This window comes from Sinohyriopsis cumingii, chromosome 6 (assembly GCF_028554795.1).
Source record: "Sinohyriopsis cumingii isolate HCF-2022 chromosome 6, ASM2855479v2, whole genome shotgun sequence".
Taxonomy (NCBI): Eukaryota; Metazoa; Mollusca; class Bivalvia; order Unionida; family Unionidae; genus Sinohyriopsis; species Sinohyriopsis cumingii.
Genome location: NC_142966.1, coordinates 108,572,175 through 108,595,125, shown reverse-complemented (window position 1 = coordinate 108,595,125; position 22,951 = coordinate 108,572,175). Strand labels below are relative to the sequence as shown.

General features: G+C 37.6%; 1 protein-coding gene across 3 annotated transcripts in view; it reads left to right on the top strand.

Moving 5' to 3' along the window:
- LOC149797684 (uncharacterized) overlaps positions 1 to 22,951 on the top strand; it is a 113,576-nt gene that overhangs the window by 383 nt on the left and 90,242 nt on the right. For all 3 annotated transcript variants that reach the window (XM_089962602.1, XM_089962603.1, XM_089962600.1), the window contains exon 2: positions 6,162 to 6,189. In XM_089962602.1, the coding sequence (XP_089818728.1) occupies positions 6,162 to 6,189 (28 nt within the window). The remainder of the gene's footprint in view (positions 1 to 6,161; positions 6,190 to 22,951) is intronic.

Below are 22,951 nucleotides of genomic sequence, written 5' to 3'. Positions count from 1 at the left end.
CTATTGTATGGGTACAGGGCAACATCTTATACAGGCGAAAATGAGTGCATACAGATTGGCAGAACAAACACTGTAATGTATGGAGGTGTAATATCGCCATAATTATATGCATGCATTATTGTAAGTGACTGCTTGCAAGTGCTACTTTCATAATTCTGTCCATGTATAATATATTGCAACGACGTGACGTCATTTCAACTTTTTTTTTTTTTGGGGGGGGGGCAAAACTTGACGGGCTTGTTCATTTTCGTATATAGGCGACATCAATTTTAGTGCACATGCAAATTCAGCCCCACCCCCATGATGTCCCTGGTATATTGTATTCTTCATTGATGCAAATTGTACGTGGCAGTTTGCAAGTTTTAATTTTCTTCTGCATTAATGTCAATGGCTGCTTGCAAGTGCTACATTCATAATGCTAGTCATGAATTTTCTATTCTTTATTAATGCAAGCTGTAAATGGCTGCTTGCAAGCGCTTAGATATATTTTTCTTCTGCGTCATTCTATCTTGCATTTTTCCAAATGCTGAATTCATTCCGTAGTTTGTCGTATGGGAAATTCTATATCAGTTATTACAAGTTTTTAATATTCTAATTATAAACTTGCTATATCACAAGTTACATAGATCACACCTTCTAAAATCATGATTATAATGTCGCATCAAGCACGTTGCAAGTTAGCATCACGGAAGTTAGGATAAATTAATGCCTCATTATAACAATAAATGGCGCTGTGACACGTCAATTTCTTACAATACGAAAACTCCCCTGACCCTAGCAACAAGAGGTTATACCACTTTACGGCATGTTTTGGCGTCTTATCTAAAATATCATTCGAATTATATTACCGTATTACAGTCAGCTGATTTCCCAGAGTATTAACATTCGGAAGAGAGGTGGCTTACAAGAAGCACAAAACGAATTAAATGTATCAAATTGTATACAATTATATGTATTTACACAATGCTATATTTCCGCTGACCCTTACCACCCCATTTTTATTTGGACATCTGGGTGTAATTTACCGCTATCGCACGGTGGCAGAATAGCGTAGCCGCTTACAAACAAGGTTTATGGTCCTAATTTGTTAATATGTTCTTATTTACAGTTATACCAGTTTAGAGCATATTTTTTTTAGAGTGCAGTGCAAATTCTGCTTTTTTATCAGTAAAGACTTCAAAAGGTTTGAGCAAATTGCAGATAACTGCACCTCAAGGACATACTTCCTCTTTCTTGTTCATTCGCTCGCAGGAGAGAGAGAGAGAGAGAGAGAGAGAGAGATTACATTACAGAGATGAAGATTCTGTTTATTCTCTCATCCCTATAAAATACATTTTTACTGTTAATCTGTAGTTTACAGTGGTAGTTTAATTCGATATATAAGGTAATATTCAAGTTATACAAAATTCTTATATATGTATGGCATCGATGATTACGCAATAGCCAGCAAGTATTGTCGCTAGTTGTCTGTGACAAATATGTCATTTCTCCAATTTCATTTTAAATCTCCAATTTGATGTAAACCGGCATTAATAAAAACAATATTGTTAGAGAAATTAGTCTAAAACAAAACTATATCATTCAGGTAGGCAATCATAAGGAACAAATACCTGGACTGACTTGTCTTGAAGCCACACAAGTACCAGTTTTTTACTTTGGGGAGACCACCTGATGTACCTGCTGTTGACGTGTGGTCAGTGAGCAATCAAATTGTTGTTCCTAAGTTGTATAAAAAGGAAATTCATAGTCTAGCTGATCAGTTTGGTGTCAGTAAGACTGATCTCAAGATCCTGAATCATTTTATTTGCCGAAAATGAAAAATTATGTTTATAAGTACCAAAGATTTTGTCACACTTGTCAAATGATACGAAATCCCAGCCAGAAGATATCTAAGGCTAATCTGCAACCTATTCCTGCATTTGACCATTTGACAAGCCATTTAGCAGAACTATGGTAGACTGTTGGTTCCTTACCTAATATCAAGTCAAGCAACCAATACTTGTTGACCATAATGTGTGCGTCCTCAATATTTATATAGGCTATTCCTTTTTGAATATTAAAGCAAAGACTTCTAAAAGTTTAGGCGATGTTTCTTAACACTTGTTTGCCTCCCCAAGTATGTCCAGTATTTTTATGCTTGATTATTTCCAACAAGTTATGCATGGATTAGACATCCAACAGTTTAATTTTTCTGTCTATCACTCTGAAAGTCATGGGGCTAGCACAAGACTGTTCGAAAACGCTCTCACCTACCCAGGATACATGTATACAGTTATATTGAATCAAACCTTAAAAAGGACAGTGATCAGTAAAATCCTGCCTTGCATAATTATCGATTAAGATCAGGAGAGTTTTTCCCCATGTTATTAATTATCACCATATGAAAGACTCCATGATTACCCTAAAACAGCAAAGACTGTCCAAAAACACCCTCAACTACCCAGGATACATGTAGGCAATTAAATACAATCAAACCAAATAAAAAGACAGTGATCATTAAAATTTTACCCAGTATAATTATCAAGTGATATGAGTAGAGTTTCTTCTCTTGTTGATACTTGCTGAAGGAAAGACCATAAGACTGTCCCAAAACAAGCTCATCGACCCAGGATACATATATACAATTACAATAACTTAATGAAATATGCAGTTTTTGATGCATTCTCCATCTCTCTCTCTCTTTCTCTCTCTCTCTCTCTCTCTCTCTCTCTCTCTCTATCATCATCATCATCATCATCATCATCATCATCATCGATAATTCACTAAACTATTTTTATATTGCAAAGTCGGAATCATGCATCGCTACATTTATATTTCAAAAGTTCTTTTAAAGTGTTTTTTTTTAAATAATAATCTTCAATGTGACAAAGAGCAGCTGAATAATTAGAGACTTAGGGTGCTATATTTATATTTTTAACATTCTTGAACCAATTTATTAATTTTAATTGGTTTTATGATGGTAAGAATTACAATAAATAAAAGTAAGATTTCCTGTAACATGATGTATTTTGTCTCTATTTACTTCCACTTTTAGAGACACAAGATTTAAAGGATGCAAACCGGTTTTAAGGATGTTTTTATATTTAAAAAATACATTCAGTGTTTAAAGGTCGAGGTTCTGTACATTAACAATGCAAATAAAGTATTCAAAAATAACAGTACACTAAATTTAATACTTCTAATCGTAAGTATACACTGTTATCACGATACGAACATGAGTTTCATCAATTAGATTATTTCGGCATTTGCGGCAAAATATCTTGCAAAATGAAGATTGCGATAAGAAAAAGAAAACCTTTGGAATTCTTAATTTCTTTTAAATGTAATTTTACCTATGAACTTCTTTTATGTGCTATTGATGTTGTTATGAAGTATATTATTTTCGCCTGGCTTATGTACAACAGTATCACAGGAAATGATGGACGTCTGTGAGATGCGTCAAAATTGGTGACGTACAATTGGATCAGTACAACCAGGGGTCGTCTGATGAAAGCTCGTTAAGAAGAGAACGAGGGAATATATCATTGTCGTTTCTGATCCTTACTTTGCTAAAATTACTAATGTTTTCAAATGTAATGAGAGATATCAGTAAGAAGTAGATTTCTTAAACGGTGAAAATAAATACTTAAGTGCGTCAAAACTGGGGTTGAAGAAGATGGACCACACTGCTGTAATAGTATGCGTTTTTGTTTTGGTATGGTGCTATAAATCACTTAGATCTTCGAGAACGTACATGGTTTTAGAGAACGGTTAAAACTTCGTTGCTAGCGTACATCTTAAAAAAGAAGCTGAAAGGAGTACAATGTTTATCGACACAAAATGAATGCCGTAAAGATCCATGGGGAGCATTAATTATTTCTGGTGAAGGAAAAACTTCAGAAATTTAGAGCGCCGTCTGTTGTCATAATGCCATGCTGATCTCTAGTATGCCATTATGACAACAGATGGCGACACGAGTTGGACAACAAAGATGATACTGATAAAAGTTAGCATTTATATTGTTTTAAGGCCAAATCTGTATGGAAATAACAGTTTGAATGATGTAATTGTAATATGCCAAGTTTATAAACAGAATATAAAAAACTTGTATAAACTGAGATAGCATTTACCATACGACAAACTACAGAACCAATTCAGTAGTTGGCAAACTGCAAGATACAATGACGCAGAAGGAAAGTAGATCTAATCACTTGCAAGCAGCCATTTACAGCTTGCATCAATGAAGAATAGAAAATTCATGTCTAGAATTATGAATGTAGCACTTGCAAGCAGCCATTGACAATAATGCAGAAGGAAAGTAGCACTTGCAAACTCCCACGTACGATTTGCATCTTTGAAGAAGACAATATACATGGATAGAATTATGAAAGTAGCACTTGCAAGCAGCCATTTACAGTAATCCATCAAGCAAGATTAGAAAACACACGCATAGAATTATGGCGGTAATCCCCCCTCCATAGTAATGAGTATGTTGGTATTGACGTCATAAACAAACAATTTTATGTAGCCCTGCTCAACTGCATTCACTGGAAGACCTTTAACACTTGAGTAACTTTCTTTCTGACATCTGGTAGTATTTTTGTTTATATGATCTGCATAAGCTGAAAATAAGAAATATGAAATCATTTGATTTCAATGTACCACCCAGTTTGCGCTTCCTTCGGTATCTTTTTATTTTTATTTCGGTATCGTTTAGTTGATTTTTTATTACTTTTTTATATTTTGTTTCTATTTCTTATCCAGTGTGATTGCCATGTGTTAAAATGATTCTTACATCGTGGCAAGCATTTTTTCAACTCGATTAGGTTCCCAACTAGAAGCCAGATGTAAACTGTTCTTCGATAGATGAACCCCACGTGACCTATTCAACCGTATGGAACGATTTGGCAATTAGATGAATTTACTGGTACCACTTTATGTGGTTGCATTGATATTGATCATTGTATTATTATTTATCTTATCCACCTTTGCATAAAATAAACTAAAATAAGGGGTCAGTGGGTGGGATAATTAGGAAGGTAGGGTAGGACTTATTCAGTCAAACGAATCATGTTATGGAGAAAATTAAGTATACATTGTTTTTGAGTTCTATCTCACTGTAGATTTCGGATCTAGGTTATCAATTAATGTAATAAATTGTTTTTGAGTTCTATCTCACTGTAGATTTCGGATCTAGGTTATCAATTAATGTAATAAATAACTGTAGGACAACTTTACTGTAATTGCATATTTTACCCGAAGTCTGACAGTATCGACGTTTTGATGCTGCTGAGGTCACTCTAGCAATACATGTACAATATGTAGTTTTAAAAACATTATTTTATTTTGCAAGTATTTATCTCTGAAAATAACGCTAAAGAAGAAATTATAAAGCAACACATTCATTTGAATCCAAGAATTACGCAAATTTAATGGCATCTCGTTTAAAAAAAACAACAAAAAAAACAAACAAAACAATTGTGGCCCGTTCTCCACTCCTTTTTGACCAGCTATAGTTTGTTGCGGTATGAGTATGTAAGATCATGTGACAAATTATGTCGTTGAAAAAACTTACATGTACATATGACAAAACACTGTTGCAGTGTTTCTCACCTAGGCCCATTCTACAAGCAAGATCACCCCTGCATATTTGTTAACACGTTAGCAACATTTTAATAATAGAATTAGATGAACATGCTGTCATTTGGCATTACCACCACTCTATCCGCTGGTCTGGGACACCCCAAAACTTTCCATTTACGTCTATAGAGTAATTGCATATTACACATGCTTACCTGCACAGACATTCTACACTCAGACAACCAAACGTATCTTAGCTGGTTCATATAGTAACTGTCAACATAAATATTCACAGAAAGGGCGAAGATGATTTACTAAATTCTCTTACGCTGAGTGTTAACAGCATTATGATAATTAAAAATCTAATCATAAACATTTTCATAAATATAAAAATGGACATATTAATAAAATTTAAAGAGATCAGGATAATCTGCGGTGTGATTAATGATGTCCTTGTGACGGACTCCTTCTCTCAAAAGTGGCAACTGGCCATTGAAAAAAAACAAATAGGATATGTGGTGTAGTTGGTAATGGTGAATTATGTTATATTCCGGCATCCTAGTCATCTGCTCCTAAAATCATTCTTATTCTTTACATTCCAGAAACATAGAGATGCAGCAGATGCGAAAGGTAAAATGTTTATGTCATAAATAAGCAGGACCGCGGACAGCTAGGACCAAATTCCCGGGCCACAACGGTCATGGGGTTCACCGCCGTAATTCAAAGGGGCTACTGGAGAATTTTTCCTCGAGTCCAAAAAATCCTGTCCACTGCCCTGTTAATAAATATGTAATAACACGTTATCCCAGTGATTTCATTGCATTTGCTCTGTTTTATGCGTTTGCTTATGTGTTAAAGCGGCAAATGTGTTTAGTTGTATTATTAGACCTAACAGAAAACATACGCTGTGATTGAGTGGCCATGTTTTTAAATGTCGCTTTTAAATATCGGCCAACAACATTTGTTGGTTTATTTTCCCCCTAAAATTGATGATGTACAATTATTTGTTATTTTTCCAAATGTTTTATGAGCATTTGACACATTTTAAATTTATTTGTGGATTCCTCTCCGTTCTCCAGATATGTTTAACTGAAGAGCGTTGAGGAAAGCTCCATTTTGATTGCAAAATTGTCAAAGGATTGTATGTCTGTTTGATCTCCCACTTCGTCTCTTGTTGCACGCACATGTAAAAAAATACAACAAAGTTTTGACTGGGAATTTTTTTTAAATTTTTGAATGCGGTTTATTTTTTATTTTATTTATTTTTCATCTTCTTCAACCCAAGTTTTGACGCAATAGAGTAATTGCGTACTCATTTGGAGTCCTTTCTCAAGGTCACCTTTCTTTCCGCACCCTGGGCAAAATTTATTTACGGCTTTTGCTTCACTCCTTAAAGCATTAGCGTTTCGGCTGGTTTCCTTGATGTGTTTGTTTAATAATTGTGATCCTTGTGAGGGATCTTCTTGTAGTCCAGTATATGCTGTATGTGTTTCAAGCTATAATGTACTGTTGTGCTATTTCCCGTGTATTTGCATGGACTGGCGTATAATAAGTCACATTCGTTTTAGTTGTATTCCTAATTAGACTGGCTTTACGTAAAAAATAAAAGATTACGAGCTACGGGTGTCTGATTTTGACATGTGGCTGTGACAGATGGTTACCCTCTAGCTACCGCTCCCTTAAAAGGTCCGTTTTCCCCATCTGTTTCTATCTCAGGGGCCTTATTCTTATTCCCCATGCACTTCTCCCCCCCCCCATCTAAACTTACATTGTTATATATACCGAAAGGAAAATTTTAAACAAACACAAAACCGAACCAGAAGAAAAATATATTTGTGTATTTGTTGCTTGTTCGCCTGTTGCATTTTTTTGCAGACGTTAGTAAGTCTTTTTTGTTCCCAATTGTATTTTTGTTGTGTTATGTTTTTGCTTTGTTGTGCCCTCTTTTGGGGAGAAGGTATGACCTGTATTACCTCGTGTTAGTCACGGTAGCTTTGGCATAGCACCTGCATTTGTGCCTTACTATGATGAGCATCAAGCCCATTTTTTGTGTTAGTGTACCTATTTGGTTAGATTCTTAGCGAACTCATTTGTTAGCGTGTGGGGAAACAAGACTCTTCTAGGCAGACAGTTTCACCATGTTAGTTGTACAATTTTTGTTTGTTTGTTTGTTTCTTTCTTTCTTTTGTGTTTCCGTTTTCTGTCAGTGGTATTGCCAGTTTTTGTCTTTTGGTTACATAATTTCATTGCGTATAAAATGTATCATATTAATTCCTCATATACACTCTTATATTGTATCTCACTTGTTTATAAAAGTTGTTTATTGGTTTCAGCTCCCTGTTTCGTTATAACTGTGTTTACCACTTTGTATTGTTGTTTCCTTGCATTCTAACATAATGTTCTGTTATTTTGTATGACCGCTCCGATGGCCTAGTGGTTAGAGCGTCCGCCTCGGATGCGGGAGGTTGTGGGTTCGATCCCCGGCCGAGTCATACCAAAGACTTACAAAAATGGTACTAACAGCTGCTTCGCTTGGCGCTCAGCATTAAGTGGTTAGTGTTAGGACTGGTCGGCCCGGTGTCAGGATAATGTGACTGGGTGGGACATCATTCTACATGTCTGCGGCATGATGCCCCAGTGCTAGACATCACTATAAACTGCCACATTGCAGACATCGTAGCGATATGACTGGAAAATTGTTAAAGCTACGTTAAAAATCCAAATCACATCACATCACATTATTTTGTATGCATTTTTTTTTGGGACTATGCAGTTTTAGTAGAGTGGGCATGCTGGTACTTGTCTTACATATATATATATATATATATATATATATATATATATATATATATATATATATATATAGGCATTTTCCCCTCGTAAACCTATACATCATGAAAGTATATGCATATCTATATGTAAGTCTGGTTTAAAGTTCTGAACTTAAACTGATTACAAAGAACAGCAAAATCTAAAATCTACTGGATGAAATGATTAGAGTCAGAATTGGCTGTGGGACCAGTTGTGAAAACGTAAAGGTAAGACTCTTACGAGACCACCAGCTGACACTACAAAAAGCATTGACTACGTGCAGAGCAAAAAAAGAATCTAAAAAGCAGATTCAAAACAAAGCTATATCTGAAGTTTATGGTGTGAACATCAAGAAAATAGAAAGGGAAGGGGCACAACCAAGAAAGTTGAAAAGACAAGCATGAAATCAAACTTCAGATTATTCAACTGTGGTAAATGTGGCAAATTAAATGCAAAAGGGTGTCTAGCCTATGGAAAATGCAAAAGGGTGTCTAGCCCACGGAAAATGCAAAAGGGTGTTTAGCCCATGGAAAATGCAAAAGGATGTCTAGCCCCTGGAAAATGCAAAAGGGTGTCTAGCCTATGGAAAATGCTGCTAAAGGTGTAGAAAATAGCATCATTTTCTGAAATGCTGTAAGACAAAGCGGGTTCACGTTGTGCAAGAATACTTAGGTGCAGATTAAGAAACATATTTTGTAGGAACTATGACAAAGGCAAACACTAACATCAGTGATATAGAATATATGTCACTGATTCTTCATGCTACTGACGTCAAATTTAAAATTTATACCGGTTCGCAAGTATACATCATTCCAATACACATTTTTGAGACAATAAATGTTGCCAATGTTGAGGTTAAACCAAATCAAAGTCAAGCTACTCGGATGACAAACTAATTGTCAAAGGCAAATGCAAATTAAATTGTATTAATCAAGAACTTGAATATTTTAACACACAGACAAACGAACCGCCTATTCTTGGGATCCAGGCTTCTCAAGATTTGCACTTAATACAAGTAGATTGCGACGTGCACAGGAATAAGGACAATCATATCCTGAAAGAATTTCCAAGTGTATTAAAAGGTCTAGGATGCCTAAAACAAAAATATAAAATAGCAATTGACAAAAGTGTGAAATCTGTTATTAATTCACCAAGAAATTTGGAAGAGATGGTACTGAAAAATGTAATACGGAAATTAACTGAACCGGCAGAATGGTTAGTAATTGTTGGAAAACCCAAGTCGTTAAAAGAAAGAAATTTGTCTAGATCCAATAAATTTGAATCAAACTATCAAACAGGGGCATTTTCTAATTCCTACAATTGAAGATATAGTCACACGGATGACTGGAACTAAAGTTTTCTCCACACTAGAGGCCAATCTCGGTTACTGGAAAATACCACTGGATATGACAGCCAGTTATTGATAGCACTCAACATTCCGTTTGGTAGATATTGCTACCTAGGAGTGCCTTTTGTTACAAACTCCGCTCAAGAAGTGATCCGAAAATATATAGCATAGTGTGTTGAAGATCTGCCTGGGGTGGAGAATGATGTAGATGACATAACTGTTTGGGGAACATCAAAGGAAGATCACGATGGAAAACTGAAAATAAAAGGTTTTAAAGAGATGTCAGGGAATACACCTGATACTGATTTTGAAAAAATGCCAGTTTTTGGCCTTATAAAAGTATACCTACCTACCTACCTACCTACCTACATACATACATACATTGATGAACATCAGTATATCACACCTAAAATATAAAATCGACTAAAAAAATGTAGGCAAAATAATAAATGCTTTTGGAGGCAAATATAAAATATAAAATCGACTAAAAGAAATTTGTAGACAAGAGAGCAATTCTTTTCGAGACAGTGGAGTGGCCCAGAACAGGATTGTTTTTTGTTTTTTCTTTAAACATCATTCCGTAAATATAGAGTGCATCGCATACGTCTTCTTCTCTTCAACAAACTTCTTGTGGCTTCTGGATCATTAATGAGGACTCTCTTCAGACAGCCTTGTATCTCCACATAGATCCTTTTTTTTTTCAAACGCTCGTATCGGTGATCCGGATGATTATTCATGATGATCTGACAAATTAGGGTAAGTCCGCACGGAACAGCATCGACGATGCGAGAGTAGATAATTTAACGTTTGTCCACCTCTTGTGACGAGAACAGGTGAAGAGAATGAAATGAACCGCTGTTACTTCTAGTGGAAGAGCGGATCGAAACGGATTGAGATTTTTAACCAATCCCAATACGCGTTACAAACTTCAGTTACAGTGTGGAGTCTGTCTTCCAATCCGAATAGAGATGACTTTGGCGTCACATGCTCTATATAGATGCGGTAGCCTCTGTGCGCAGTGAATCAATGCGATAGAGTTTTCGAACATGACGGAAACTAATAAGACGATGAATTGGGGTGCACCGGCCGTGGAGACGAGAAACGACGGCATAGCAGCGGCTACCAAAGTCAACACAGTCCTGCTTCCAGAAGAGACAGATTTTAATTGGGATCTAGTGGATTTTCTCTCTTCACAAGAATTTGTTTCGATACAAGCACCCTCGCCACCTTCTCCTCCCTTACCGCACGTCGATAATTTTAAAAAGAGACAGAAAGAAGAATTTGAGAAATTTTTACAGCAGCAAAAAGATGCAGAACAAGCTTTTCTTCTTCAACAGCAACAGCAAAAAGAATAAGAGGCAAGAAGAAGGAAATGACAGGAAGAAGAAAAAGCAGCGGAGAAGAAACAAGGTCTAGGAGAGAAGGAGGACAGTGAAAGTCAAACAGTGATTGTACTCTTAGACATTTTGGCAGAGTTAAGGAGTCTGAAACAAATGTATCAGACATCATTAATACGACCCAAGAGAAAAAGACCTTCCCGAGACAAACAGCCCAATCCTGCCACTACACCTGAGATAGCAGCCCTAGTAATTTCTGCCAAATCATCATCGACAGGAGCAAGTCCAGAAGTAGGCCTTGGCCGTGGCAAAGGCTTGAAGCAGTTAAAGCTGATTGCTACCTGTTCCTGAGTTTATTTGTAATTAAAAAAAACACCCAACAGATGGATACTTTACAAGAGAAAATTCGTTGTTTCCCTGTGGAGTTTAGAGAACGCATTTCTCGAGAGTTGGTCAAAATACAAGTTCGACGCAAAGAACAATTGCATCCATTACGTCACCAATGTTGGAACCACTGGTTCCTGAATGGTATAAGAGGACTGATTCATTTAAAAACGTTCCAGCGCTCTGACATTGTTGAAGTGGACGAGGACCAGAGGACTTCGGTTGATACCGTTCATAAATACTTACAATGTGACCATACTACATCGAATTCCAGCGGAACAGTTAAATGATTACCCAAAATTATCAAATTTTGTCTGTTGAGGAAAATTATGTGAGGTGTTTGACGTGCGAACCAGTGACTAAACGATTTGATTACGACGACGGAGTAGGATCAGTTTTGTGCGAAAAGTACACTCATTACTTCAAACGAAAAGAGGTATAAAAACGGACTACCATGCCACGACCATTATTAGTCATGATAGAACGATTGCCGTGGAAGGAAATCAGTGACAGTATTTAAACTGTGGAGGATTACCAACACTGTATCCCATGAATTTGGTGTCGTCGTGTAGTTTGTATCTTAGTGACTTGCTTTCTGGGATTTCGTCTGCCAGCCTATTCCGTGTGGGATCTGTAGAGTGATGTACCGTCAAATAAACATGAAAGTGGTACCTTTAAATGTCCACGAAAGACACATTCTGTTAAAAGCCTTACGCGTTCATCTGCATACTTCTCGACCTCTACGGGGAAGAAAGATTCGTCAACGTTTCGGTACTAAGAGGTGTACGATGATGTGTGTGTAGCTTGTGACTCACTGGACAGATATAAAGCGAAAGCGTTCGTCAGTCTGGTTACCCAGCACTGACTAGTCAACATAAAAATTAGTGGCAGAATTGCGAAACTGTTGGAACTCCAATTGCATCTGGAGTATGCCAGGCGCACTTTAGATGAGCTGGCCATGGATTTCTTAGTAGGTTTATATCCTTGTTGCAACTTTGTATACGCTGGTCTATGTGGTGGTTCCATGTTAAGTGGTTGTCAAAAGACATTCCTAGGAACCTTGCCACCTTAACATATTTAATTAAATGGTCTGTGTTGATAATAGATAATATGTGAAGTTATTGTAAGGGATGTTTTCCTTTTAACTTTGAACTTTTTAACCCCCTCTCTTGCTCATCAACCAATATTTATTTCATTAAATAATCTTAAAACTAACCAATCTCGAATAATCTAGTAATCATACTAATTTAAGTAGACCACAATACAGACAAATAACATAAATGTCCCAACCACACACCAACAAAATAGCCAATAAAGCCAGAAGCAATAGGAAGAGACAAAAAAGTAAACAAGCAGCTTTAAAAAAAAATAATGGCAGCTTGCAATGCAAACACACAAGTTCAGAAAACACCAACCATTACCAATATTGGACATCTTGATCTCATACCTAAACCAGACTGTAGGGAGATATGCGCCAAAAGTATTTTTTAACTACACATCTACACCAGAAAGGAACAATCTCACTCAATCGCAAGCCAGCATATTAAATAAATCATCCCCTGTGGAATTTAGAGACATAACCAAATCATTAGAAATTGAGGATTTGGATTCAACCATTCCTATGCTGGACCTAGAAATACAATCCCCCAACCCAGCAAGCAAAGTAATTCAGGACGAACCACCTACCCCCACCTATATGCAGTTAACACAATCCCCAACTAGAAAACCTATTGGAATCACAGTTGAGCTATCCAACAAGCCATTTAAAACAAAAACAACCTGAACCACAAACTGTACCAACCTAAGTGACCAAACAACCAACAATAAGTAAGGGGGGTTAACATCAACAACAACAACAAAAACACCAGCAGCGCCACCTACCAAGCAAACTCACAACCCCCCCAAAGATAAAACAAGCTACAGCCCCCAGGGACATAAAAATATCATCCCCAGCAATTGACAGTAAACAAGGGAAAACAACACCAAAAACAGTAGTGTCAAGTAACACTCAAACCCCACCCTGCAAAAATCCAGTAAAACCTAACAAAGGTAGATACCATAACAGCCAAACCCCAGGACCCTGCAGAATAATAACCGAAAGGGATATTCTTCACAACTCCCAGGAAATATTTATAACTAGGGAAAACAACACGCGAAACAGGGAAACCACCCCACCCCTATTAACAGTAATCAAGCCAATGGTAAAGGGAAGCAACCCATGAAAAGCAAAAATGTTAAATGACTCAAAACAACAAACCAAACAACAACTGAAATAAGGAACCAGTCACCAAAAAATAAACAACCAAACCCATGTAAACAAAGTAATTCCAAACAAACCAAGTTCCCCTACCACTCAATAGAGCACACATTATACATAAGTAGCACTTCTACCAAATTAATCAATCTAAGCATAAACAGAGGACCTACAAAGGGTACACAAGGGCCAATTTACAGTATTTCGACCCAACACCAGCTACATAATTGTGCACTGCAGCACAATAAACCATGTAGCTAAATTCTTTGGAATTGAATCAGTTAACAACATTAAGATAAAAGTGCAAAGACACCACAATATAGGAAAAACACCAAAACATCCCAAACCCCAACACAGGACCAACACCCCACCTGTCCATAACAACCAACCAGTAACTGTCAAACCACCCCACCCCCCAAGTAGGGAACACCAAATTTAAAGCAGTACTTAAATTAAAAGGCCCAAATCAAAGGATGGACAACAAAACTCTAACCCAAAAACTAAAATGGGGCGCCAATTGAAAGGTCGTACAGACTACAGAATTATAAAGGGCAGTTAAGCAATACAGTAGTCATTGAGTCCATAACACCCCTTACGTCCATGGGAAAATTAGCACCATATGGAGTTCGCCATCGCCTGGAACCATACGTAAATAAAGCCAGGTTCTGTAGCATCTGCCAGCACTGGGGGCACTATGCGGCCAATTGCAAATTCAACACCCAATGCAATCAATGTGGGGGCCAACATAAGGGACCTTCAAGAAGGACGGCACCTAAATGCACTAACTGCAGGGGAGAACACATACCTCAATCCCCTGAATGCCCTTATACAGATAGAGAAACTAGAACAATAGACCGCATGAACAGCAAGCAAATGTCTTATTATGCAGCCAAAAATATCACACATTTAATTAACACCAACCTAGAGAAAGCAAGAAACACACCACTCAAATCAAAACAGTAAGTCGAAATTCAAACCAAAATAAACCAACTATACAAGCAAATAAAAAACCAAGGGAAAAAATAACAGAACCACCCAATCAGGAAAAGTATAAACACCCACCCCACCAGCAGCAGTTAAAGAAAATCAAACACAAATAAGGAAAACCGCAGCTCCCCCAATTGAACAGGTTATTCATGAAATAATGACATTAGTCATGAATGGCCTAACTCCATGTAAAATCAACATATAGCAATATATAGGCAAACTCATACTAATATTAGCCATGCTATCATAAGTCCCCTCCCCCTAAATATATAACCAAATTAAATGACCACACACGACTATGAATAACAACACAATCAAGAATAAATTAATAATATGGCAATGAAACTGTAGGGGTATAACAAGTAATATCAATGAATTAAAAATCAAATTGCAAGACCAAGTTCCTAAGCCAGACATTATTTGTATAGAAGAAAGTAAGATCTCAGAAAAAACTAATCAACTACCCAAACTCCCTGGCTACTCCCCAGGACACTTTAAAAATCGTAACATAGGACAGGGAGGGGGTCTAGTCATTTTTATGCTAGAAAACCTACCTAATATCACACCAATTATTATAAATCACACCCCAGGTAGTACTGAAAACTTTGAAATACAACTGAAAACTTTGAAATACAATCCCTAATAATCTATTCAGGGAGGGGAATCCTTCAAATTTTCAACATATACTACCCGGGCGGAAACACCAACGCCTCTAAGTTGGCAACCCTTAGGCAAATAACGAAAAATAAAGTCGAAAATAACATCATCTGCGGAGATTTCAATGCACACAACGAGCTGTGGGGGAGGGGGATAGAACGGACAAGAGAGGCAGGTTGTTTGAGACATAGGCTGCCGAATCCAACCTGACCATCCTTAATGATGGGACAAAAACTCGCTTAAACCCGGAGGATGGATCTCTGTCTGCTATCGACCTAACCATATGCTCACCCAAACTAGCACGGATGACAGACTGGAGAGTGGAACAAACCGACTCGCTAGGAAGTGACCACTTTCCAATCATCATCACTCTGCAGATGGCGGTTCAAAATAACCCCGCCAACAAACACCCTGGATGGAAATATGACCAAGCTGATTGAGAAACCTTTACAATACAAATAACCAAAATTAACATAAAAAACCTAGAAAATGAGGACGTAGATACATTTTATGAAAATTTAATTAACACAATCCAAGCAGCTGCCACATCCAACATCCCTAAAACCAGTGGTACTCAAGCCAAACAAACTGTATCATGGTTGAATCACTACGCAAGCTGGCGAATAAGTAAAAACGAAAGACCCTTAAAAATTCAAACGATCAGGAAACTCTTTAGATTTCTCAACATATAAAGATAGGGGAAAAAAACCTAAAACAAATAATCAGGAAAAGGAAAGATCTTGGCAAAATTTCTGCTCTAAAATTAATATCAAAAATATCAAAAACTAGCTCCAAGCAAGTATGGGACAAAATAAAATCGATTAAAGGAAAAACAGTAAACACCTCCCCCAAAATAGCAGGTACCACCACAAACAAGGAAAAGGCAGACAAACTCGCCAACCACTTTACTGCAATGAGTAGTAACCTTAACCACACCCCAGCCTTTCAACAAAATTAAACCACTCACACCTCTTTAAAGACGTAGGTACAAAGGAATCCAACCTAAATTGTGAAATATCCTTATATGAGTGGGAAATAGCCTTAGGATCTAAAAAGGAAACATCGCCAGGGGAAGATCAAATAGGTTATATTATATACAAACACCTGCCTGAAAATATTACCAACTCTATACTAAAGCTATTTAATAAAATTTGGGCTGTAGGCAAACTACCTGATAAATGGAAACGCGCCATAGTAATCTCAATCCCAAAACACGGAAAAGACCCAAATGATATTAATTCTTATAGATCCATTTCCCTAACTAGCAACATCTGTAAAATTATGGAGACAATTAAAACAAATCGCCTTAAATACCACTTGGAAAGTAACAATCTACTCTCTGAAAATCAATGTTTTTTTAGAAATAGAAAGTCCACTACGGATCAACTCATAAGATTAGAAGCGGCAATCAAAGTAGCACTAACCTCCCACCGCAAAGCAGACAGAAATTTAATAGCAGTATTCCTAGATCTTGAAAAAGCTTTTGACCTCGTCTGGACTAAAGGATTGATAGCCAGACTAAATCATTTTGGAATCACCGGACGAATGTTCAACTTTATCGAAAACTTTCTAACCAACCGCAAAAATAATAACTAGAGTGGGGGACACTTGTTCTGAACTATGTTCACTAGAAAATGGCATTCCGCAAGGGAACGTACTCAGCCCTACACTCTTCAACATCATGATAAATGACCTCGACCTAAATCGAACTTCTAACCGAATTGAAATGTCACAATTTGCGTACGATTGTGGACTCTGGCGATCAGGAAACCCTGAAAGTCACACAGTTATCAGTGAAATCCAAAATAGTCTAAACAAAATACGGAAATGGGCAGATAAATGGGGGTTCAAACTATCTCACGAAAACACCATTGCAGTCCTATTCTCCCCCAAACGTCAAATCGAATTAAAATACCCTAAACTTACCATACAAAATAAAACCATTCAATTTGTTAAAGTTGCTAGATTTCTGGGTATGTACTATGACAAACATCTAAACTGGGGACATCATATAGACCAACGAGTTAACAGTTATAATAAGGATCTAAACTTACTTAAAAACCTTAAAGTAACCACATGGGGATCCAACCAGATAACCACATAAACAGCTTAAGCAAAATTAGGCTCGATTCAAAGAAAAGCACTAATAATATGCACCGGCACTCTACCGTCTGTAGCTGAGCTCCAAATTCTAACTGGAGAATTACCACTGCATTTAAGAAGGCATCAGTTAACCTTAAGATACGCAGCTAGATTATCAACCCACCCCAATTCACACCCCACCAGGGTAGCCATCAATAATTGTAATAAACCATTCAGTACAAAATTAGTACCCAACGTACCTGCAGGGAAACACGTACATCAACTAACTAATCAACAGTGGTACATGCACGACTGTGCGAAAACCACTTAAATCTAAATTAACTAAATTAGCGCCATTCAACATTGATAGTCAGCCGTGGCGACTAACAAACATTTGCAGCAAATGATGAAGTTGCAGGAGGTATTAGATACCCTAGGTATGGTGGACGAGATGTTGGTGGCAATGCAGTTTAGGTATTTTCGCCCGCACAGATTAGTTATGGAGACCAGCAATGTAAAGAAAGGGAAAGGCATATTGAACGAAATGATAAAGGAGGAAAAGGTGGAGAAAGGAAAAAGAGAAACATGAGGAGGAGGAAAAGAATGAGAAGAAGAAGACAAAAAGTGTAGGACAGAAAATAAGAAGCTGCTGGAGGAAAAGAAGGAATTAGAAGACAAAGAAGAAAACAAAAGGCCCGTTTCAAGGCCACTCCACTGTCTCCAAAAGATTTGTTCTCTTGCCTAAATTTTTTTTTAGTCGATTTTATATTTTAGGTGAGATAGATTGATGTTCATCAATGTATGTATGTATGTATGTATGTATGTATGTATGTATGTATGTATGTATGTATGTATGTATGTATGTATGTGCCTATCTCTATGTCTCTACTGTATTTGTCTTTACCTAAAGTAGCGTTTATTCAGGTCAATCCCTTGCCACTTTGTCGCCCGACTCCAGTACCGTGACGTCACCCTACCTGTTCCATTCATATTGTCCGTATACAGTTCCAACCTTTTGTTCGTATGTAGTCCCAACCTTGTGTCCGTGTAGTGTCCCGGAGGCGGGGGGGGGGTCTGAAAAATCTTGTCCGTATAGTGTCGGGGTGTGTGTGTTATGTAATGTATTTTCCCATTGTCCGTATTGTATCCCCCTACACTACTCACATTACACTGGTCAACAGTGAAATCATTACTGACTTGAAAAGGCCCTAATCTGTAGTATTTTGGTGTGCCGAACACGAATATAACCGTGAAAAATTTGTATTGGCTCTCGTTTTGAAGATATTCATATACCTCATTTTCTATGTTTCACTGTGTAAATTTCTCCAGTAGGACTGCAGCAACATCCGGAATAATGATGTAACATTGCATAATACCATCATGCTCACATCATCCACAGTTGATTGCATCATTTTCTGATGCAATGCAATACTAATGCCATGCGGCTGCTGAAGTAAGTTGACGTCAGCAGTGTACTATACATGTGTAGGCCTATTATACTAATGCCAGGCGGCTGCTGAAGCTGACGTAAGCAGTGTACTATATAAAGCCCAATCAGATAGGTTCAGCATTTAAAATATTTTAGACGTTGTGCGAGACAGTTCAAGCTACTGTTACATAAAACTTATTATTTTATCCATTTACGTACAATAAAGAACAGTAATGCCTCGAAAGTGTGTTAATACCGCGGACAATTTTTGCTATATTTGTGGGGAAGTGACATTTGCCAACCAGAAGAAAAGTATCAATTCTCAAGTGAAGAAGGCATATCATCTTTACTTCGGATGCAAGGTTGGTGACCAAGACAAGCCTTGGGCTCCGCATATATGCTGTGCTACATGTACAACACAGCTTTCACAGTGGTTGAATTGCAAAAGGTCATCAATGCCGTTTGCAGTCCCAATGGTGTGGGGAGAGCCAAGCAACCACCTAAATGACTGTTACTTCTGCTTGGTTCCTCCTCTTTCCGGCGGAATAACGAAGCGAAAGAAGTCGAGAATAGTCTACCCAAACATTCCGTCTGCATTGAGACCAGTTCCACATGGTGAGGGACTTCCTATTCCAGAACCTCCAGCAGAATATTCTCTTGATTCATCTGACGAAGACAAAGGTGAGTCGACCTGTTCTTCTCCTGGTCCATCAGCATGCAGTGATCCAGATTTTCACTGTGGTGCATCATCAACCCCACACAGAATAACACAGGAAGAACTAAATGACCTGATTCGTGATTTGGACTTATCAAAGAACAAGGCAGAATTGCTAGGATCAAGACTCCAACAATGGAATCTTCTAGAAGAAGATGTCACAATTACTGCATATCGAAAACGCCACCAGCAATTGGAGCCTTTCTTCAGAAAGGAAAGTAATCTGATATTCTGTTCCGATATTGAGGGCCTCATGAATGCTTTAAAAATCACTCATGACCCACAAGAATGGAGACTATTTGTGGACTCTTCGAAACTGAGTCTCAAGGCTGTGCTTTTGCACAATGGAAACATTCTTCCATCTATTCCAGTAGCGTATGCTGTCCACATGAAAGAGACATACGATGACTTAAGGCAGCTACTGAATTCCATTGAGTATAACAAGTAGAGCTGGCACCTCTGTGGTGATTTGAAGGTAGTTGCCCTTTTAATGGGACTGCAGCAAGGATATACAAAATACATGTGTTTCTTATGCGAGTGGGATAGCCGAGCAAGGGAAATGCACTACATGAGGAAGGAATGGACTCACAGGCAGAATGTAGCCATTGGAGAGAAGAATATCCAACACCCAGCTCTGGTTGAGGCTCAGAAAATCTTGCTACCACCCCTTCACATCAAACTAGGTTTGATGAAGAACTTCGTGAAAGCCATTGACCGGACTTTGCCAGCATTCCGATACCTGCATGAAAAATTCCCTCGACTCAGCGAAGCAAAGATTAAAGAGGGAGTTTTTGTGGGTCCTCAGATTCGAGAGCTTTTCAAAGATGACCGGTTCAACAACTTGCTGGAAGGTGACGCGAAACAAGCATGGAATGCTTTTCGCCTAGTTTCTACAAACTTCCTCGGAAATGTTAGGGCAGAAAACTATAAGGAACTAGTAGAAGACATGTTGATGAAGTATAAGAAACTTGGCTGCAATATGTCTCTAAAGATTCACTTCCTTCATTCCCATTTGGATTTCTTTCCTAGCAACTGTGGTATTGTTAGTGATGAACACAGCGAACGTTTTCATCAAGATATCGCAACAATGGAACAAAGATACCAGGGAAAATGGTCCACTACAATGCTGGCTGACTACTGCTGGACACTCCTCAGAGATGCTCCCGAACAGCTGTACAAGAGACAGGCGAAGAAATCTAAGATGTAGTCAATGACTTGATTTTTTATAGGTAGGCTATTACAGTTGACCTTTTACTATTGGAATGCATTTCGTTATGTAAACATTAATTTCTTGCAGATTACAAAAAAACTAGAGCCAATTTTGCAATTTGACTGTCATATTCGTGTTCAGCACATAAAAATTGATAAGAATTGACTAATTTTATTTCAGTAACATGACTTTTGTAAAAATTTGTTGTCCAGTGTTATCGAACCGTCATACTTACCAGGTATACAAAAAGTCAACAAAAAAGAGCCATTGTTGTCCACACAACTACTACATCGTGGGAGATGGTTGGAACAGGTTTTTTATGTGTAATAATTACAGCTATGTTAATTGATAATAGACAATTACTCAAGATACTTTCAAGTTTTTTAGTTATAAAATAAAAGAACAAGCACACCGTAATCACACACTCAAAGTAAGTTTTCGCAAGACATGGAATACCACAAGAAGTAAGCAGCGATAATGACCCACAGTTCTCCTCAAATGAATATGGCCAGTGTATAAAACCCAGGGAATCAAACACACTACGACAAGTCCCAAGGATCCACATTCTAATGAAGAACCATTCAAACTATCAAAGTAATTCTCATTAAGACAAATAGAGATGGAAAAGAACCATATTGATTTATATTGGAGTATCGAAATACAAAAATTGATGATCTAGGATCTCCGGCACAAATACTGATGAGTCGACGACTTCCATCGACTTCGGTTACTACCAACTTACAGCTGCGTCCCCGAGTTATTTAATCAAGAAACCTAAATAGGAAACTGGATGAAAAGAAATATGAGCGAAGGAAACAATATGACAGAGCAGCCAAAGGGTTTCCAAACCTAACTTCTGGAGACGAAGTAAGAACCATAAGACAAGATCTTTAGGAACGAGCTGCAATCGTTAGATAAAGTAGTACTCCAGGTCGCATGATGTGCAAACTCAGAGCGGTACTACATACAGGAAAAAACCGACATTTGTTACTTCAAAAGAGACGTTACCAGATATGTATGATACATACGAAAATACTAACAAGAAAGTCATATATCTGAATGACAAGACACCATTAGTTGTGAATTAGCCAAACCAGACAGGGGTGATTCGAATAGGAAGAGGGCATCTAATAAAAAAGCGTGCAAGATACAGAGTATTTGGTACGTGAACTTAGATAATATTCCTGAATTACGTTGTGTTTTGTGAATATTAGAAGCTGGAAGTGGTAAATAGCATGATACTATCTCTGTTATATCAAATTAGCTTATTTGCAGTGATAACATCTGGATTTTGAAGAGAAAGAAAAACAAACTTGGACTTCAGATTTTAGTGACAATGCCAATCTATCACCATGTGTTTGTTTTCATGAGTGTAATGATGATTGTGAATACTATAGGTCTAGACCTTATATATTAACGACATTTAGTAGAACTTTTTCAACTCAAACTACTTAAAATGCATATTCAAATGTGAAATAGAAATTTGTCAAGCTTGAATATGTTTACAAAATTCATAAGAGAAACAAGAAAGAGAAATGTCTATGTAAAAAAAATTTATAATTAAAAACACCACAAAGCTCATTTGTGTGGGCAGTTATGGTATTATATTTTTGTAACATTCTGTTGTTACAAATGATCTGACAGTTACATGTCACATAAGATCAGCTTTAGGCTCCACACTCAGTTGTAACCTACTTAGTGCTGTGAGTGGTCGGCCGGGTGCCAGGATAATGTGATTGGGACGGACACGTAGACCAACAAGTTGTTCACCACCTTTTATTTGTTGTTGTTTGACTGGCGGCAGAGACAACGGTGTTGTGCACTAATTGTGCTGAAGCGTCCGCCGGTGTTTTGGCGGATGATCGGACTTCACGCTATTAATTAATGAATTTATTTGACTAACCTTTGTATCCAGACGGTAAGTAAAATCCCCTCTTCTAATGATCCACTGCGTTAAATCCTTTAGAACACTCACTTTTTTAGTATAAATCCCTGTCAGAACAGAACACCTGTGTATTCATCGGCTGTTGACCTTAGATTTGAATTACCCACCCATGCGTGTAAAGCAGCATCACCACATGGTAAAGGTAACGCGTGGAAATCGTCAAGCGAGGCATATATCACTGGGAACTGACTAACACTTGGGTGGGAGCTGTGCCGTTACGGCAGAAATTTAGG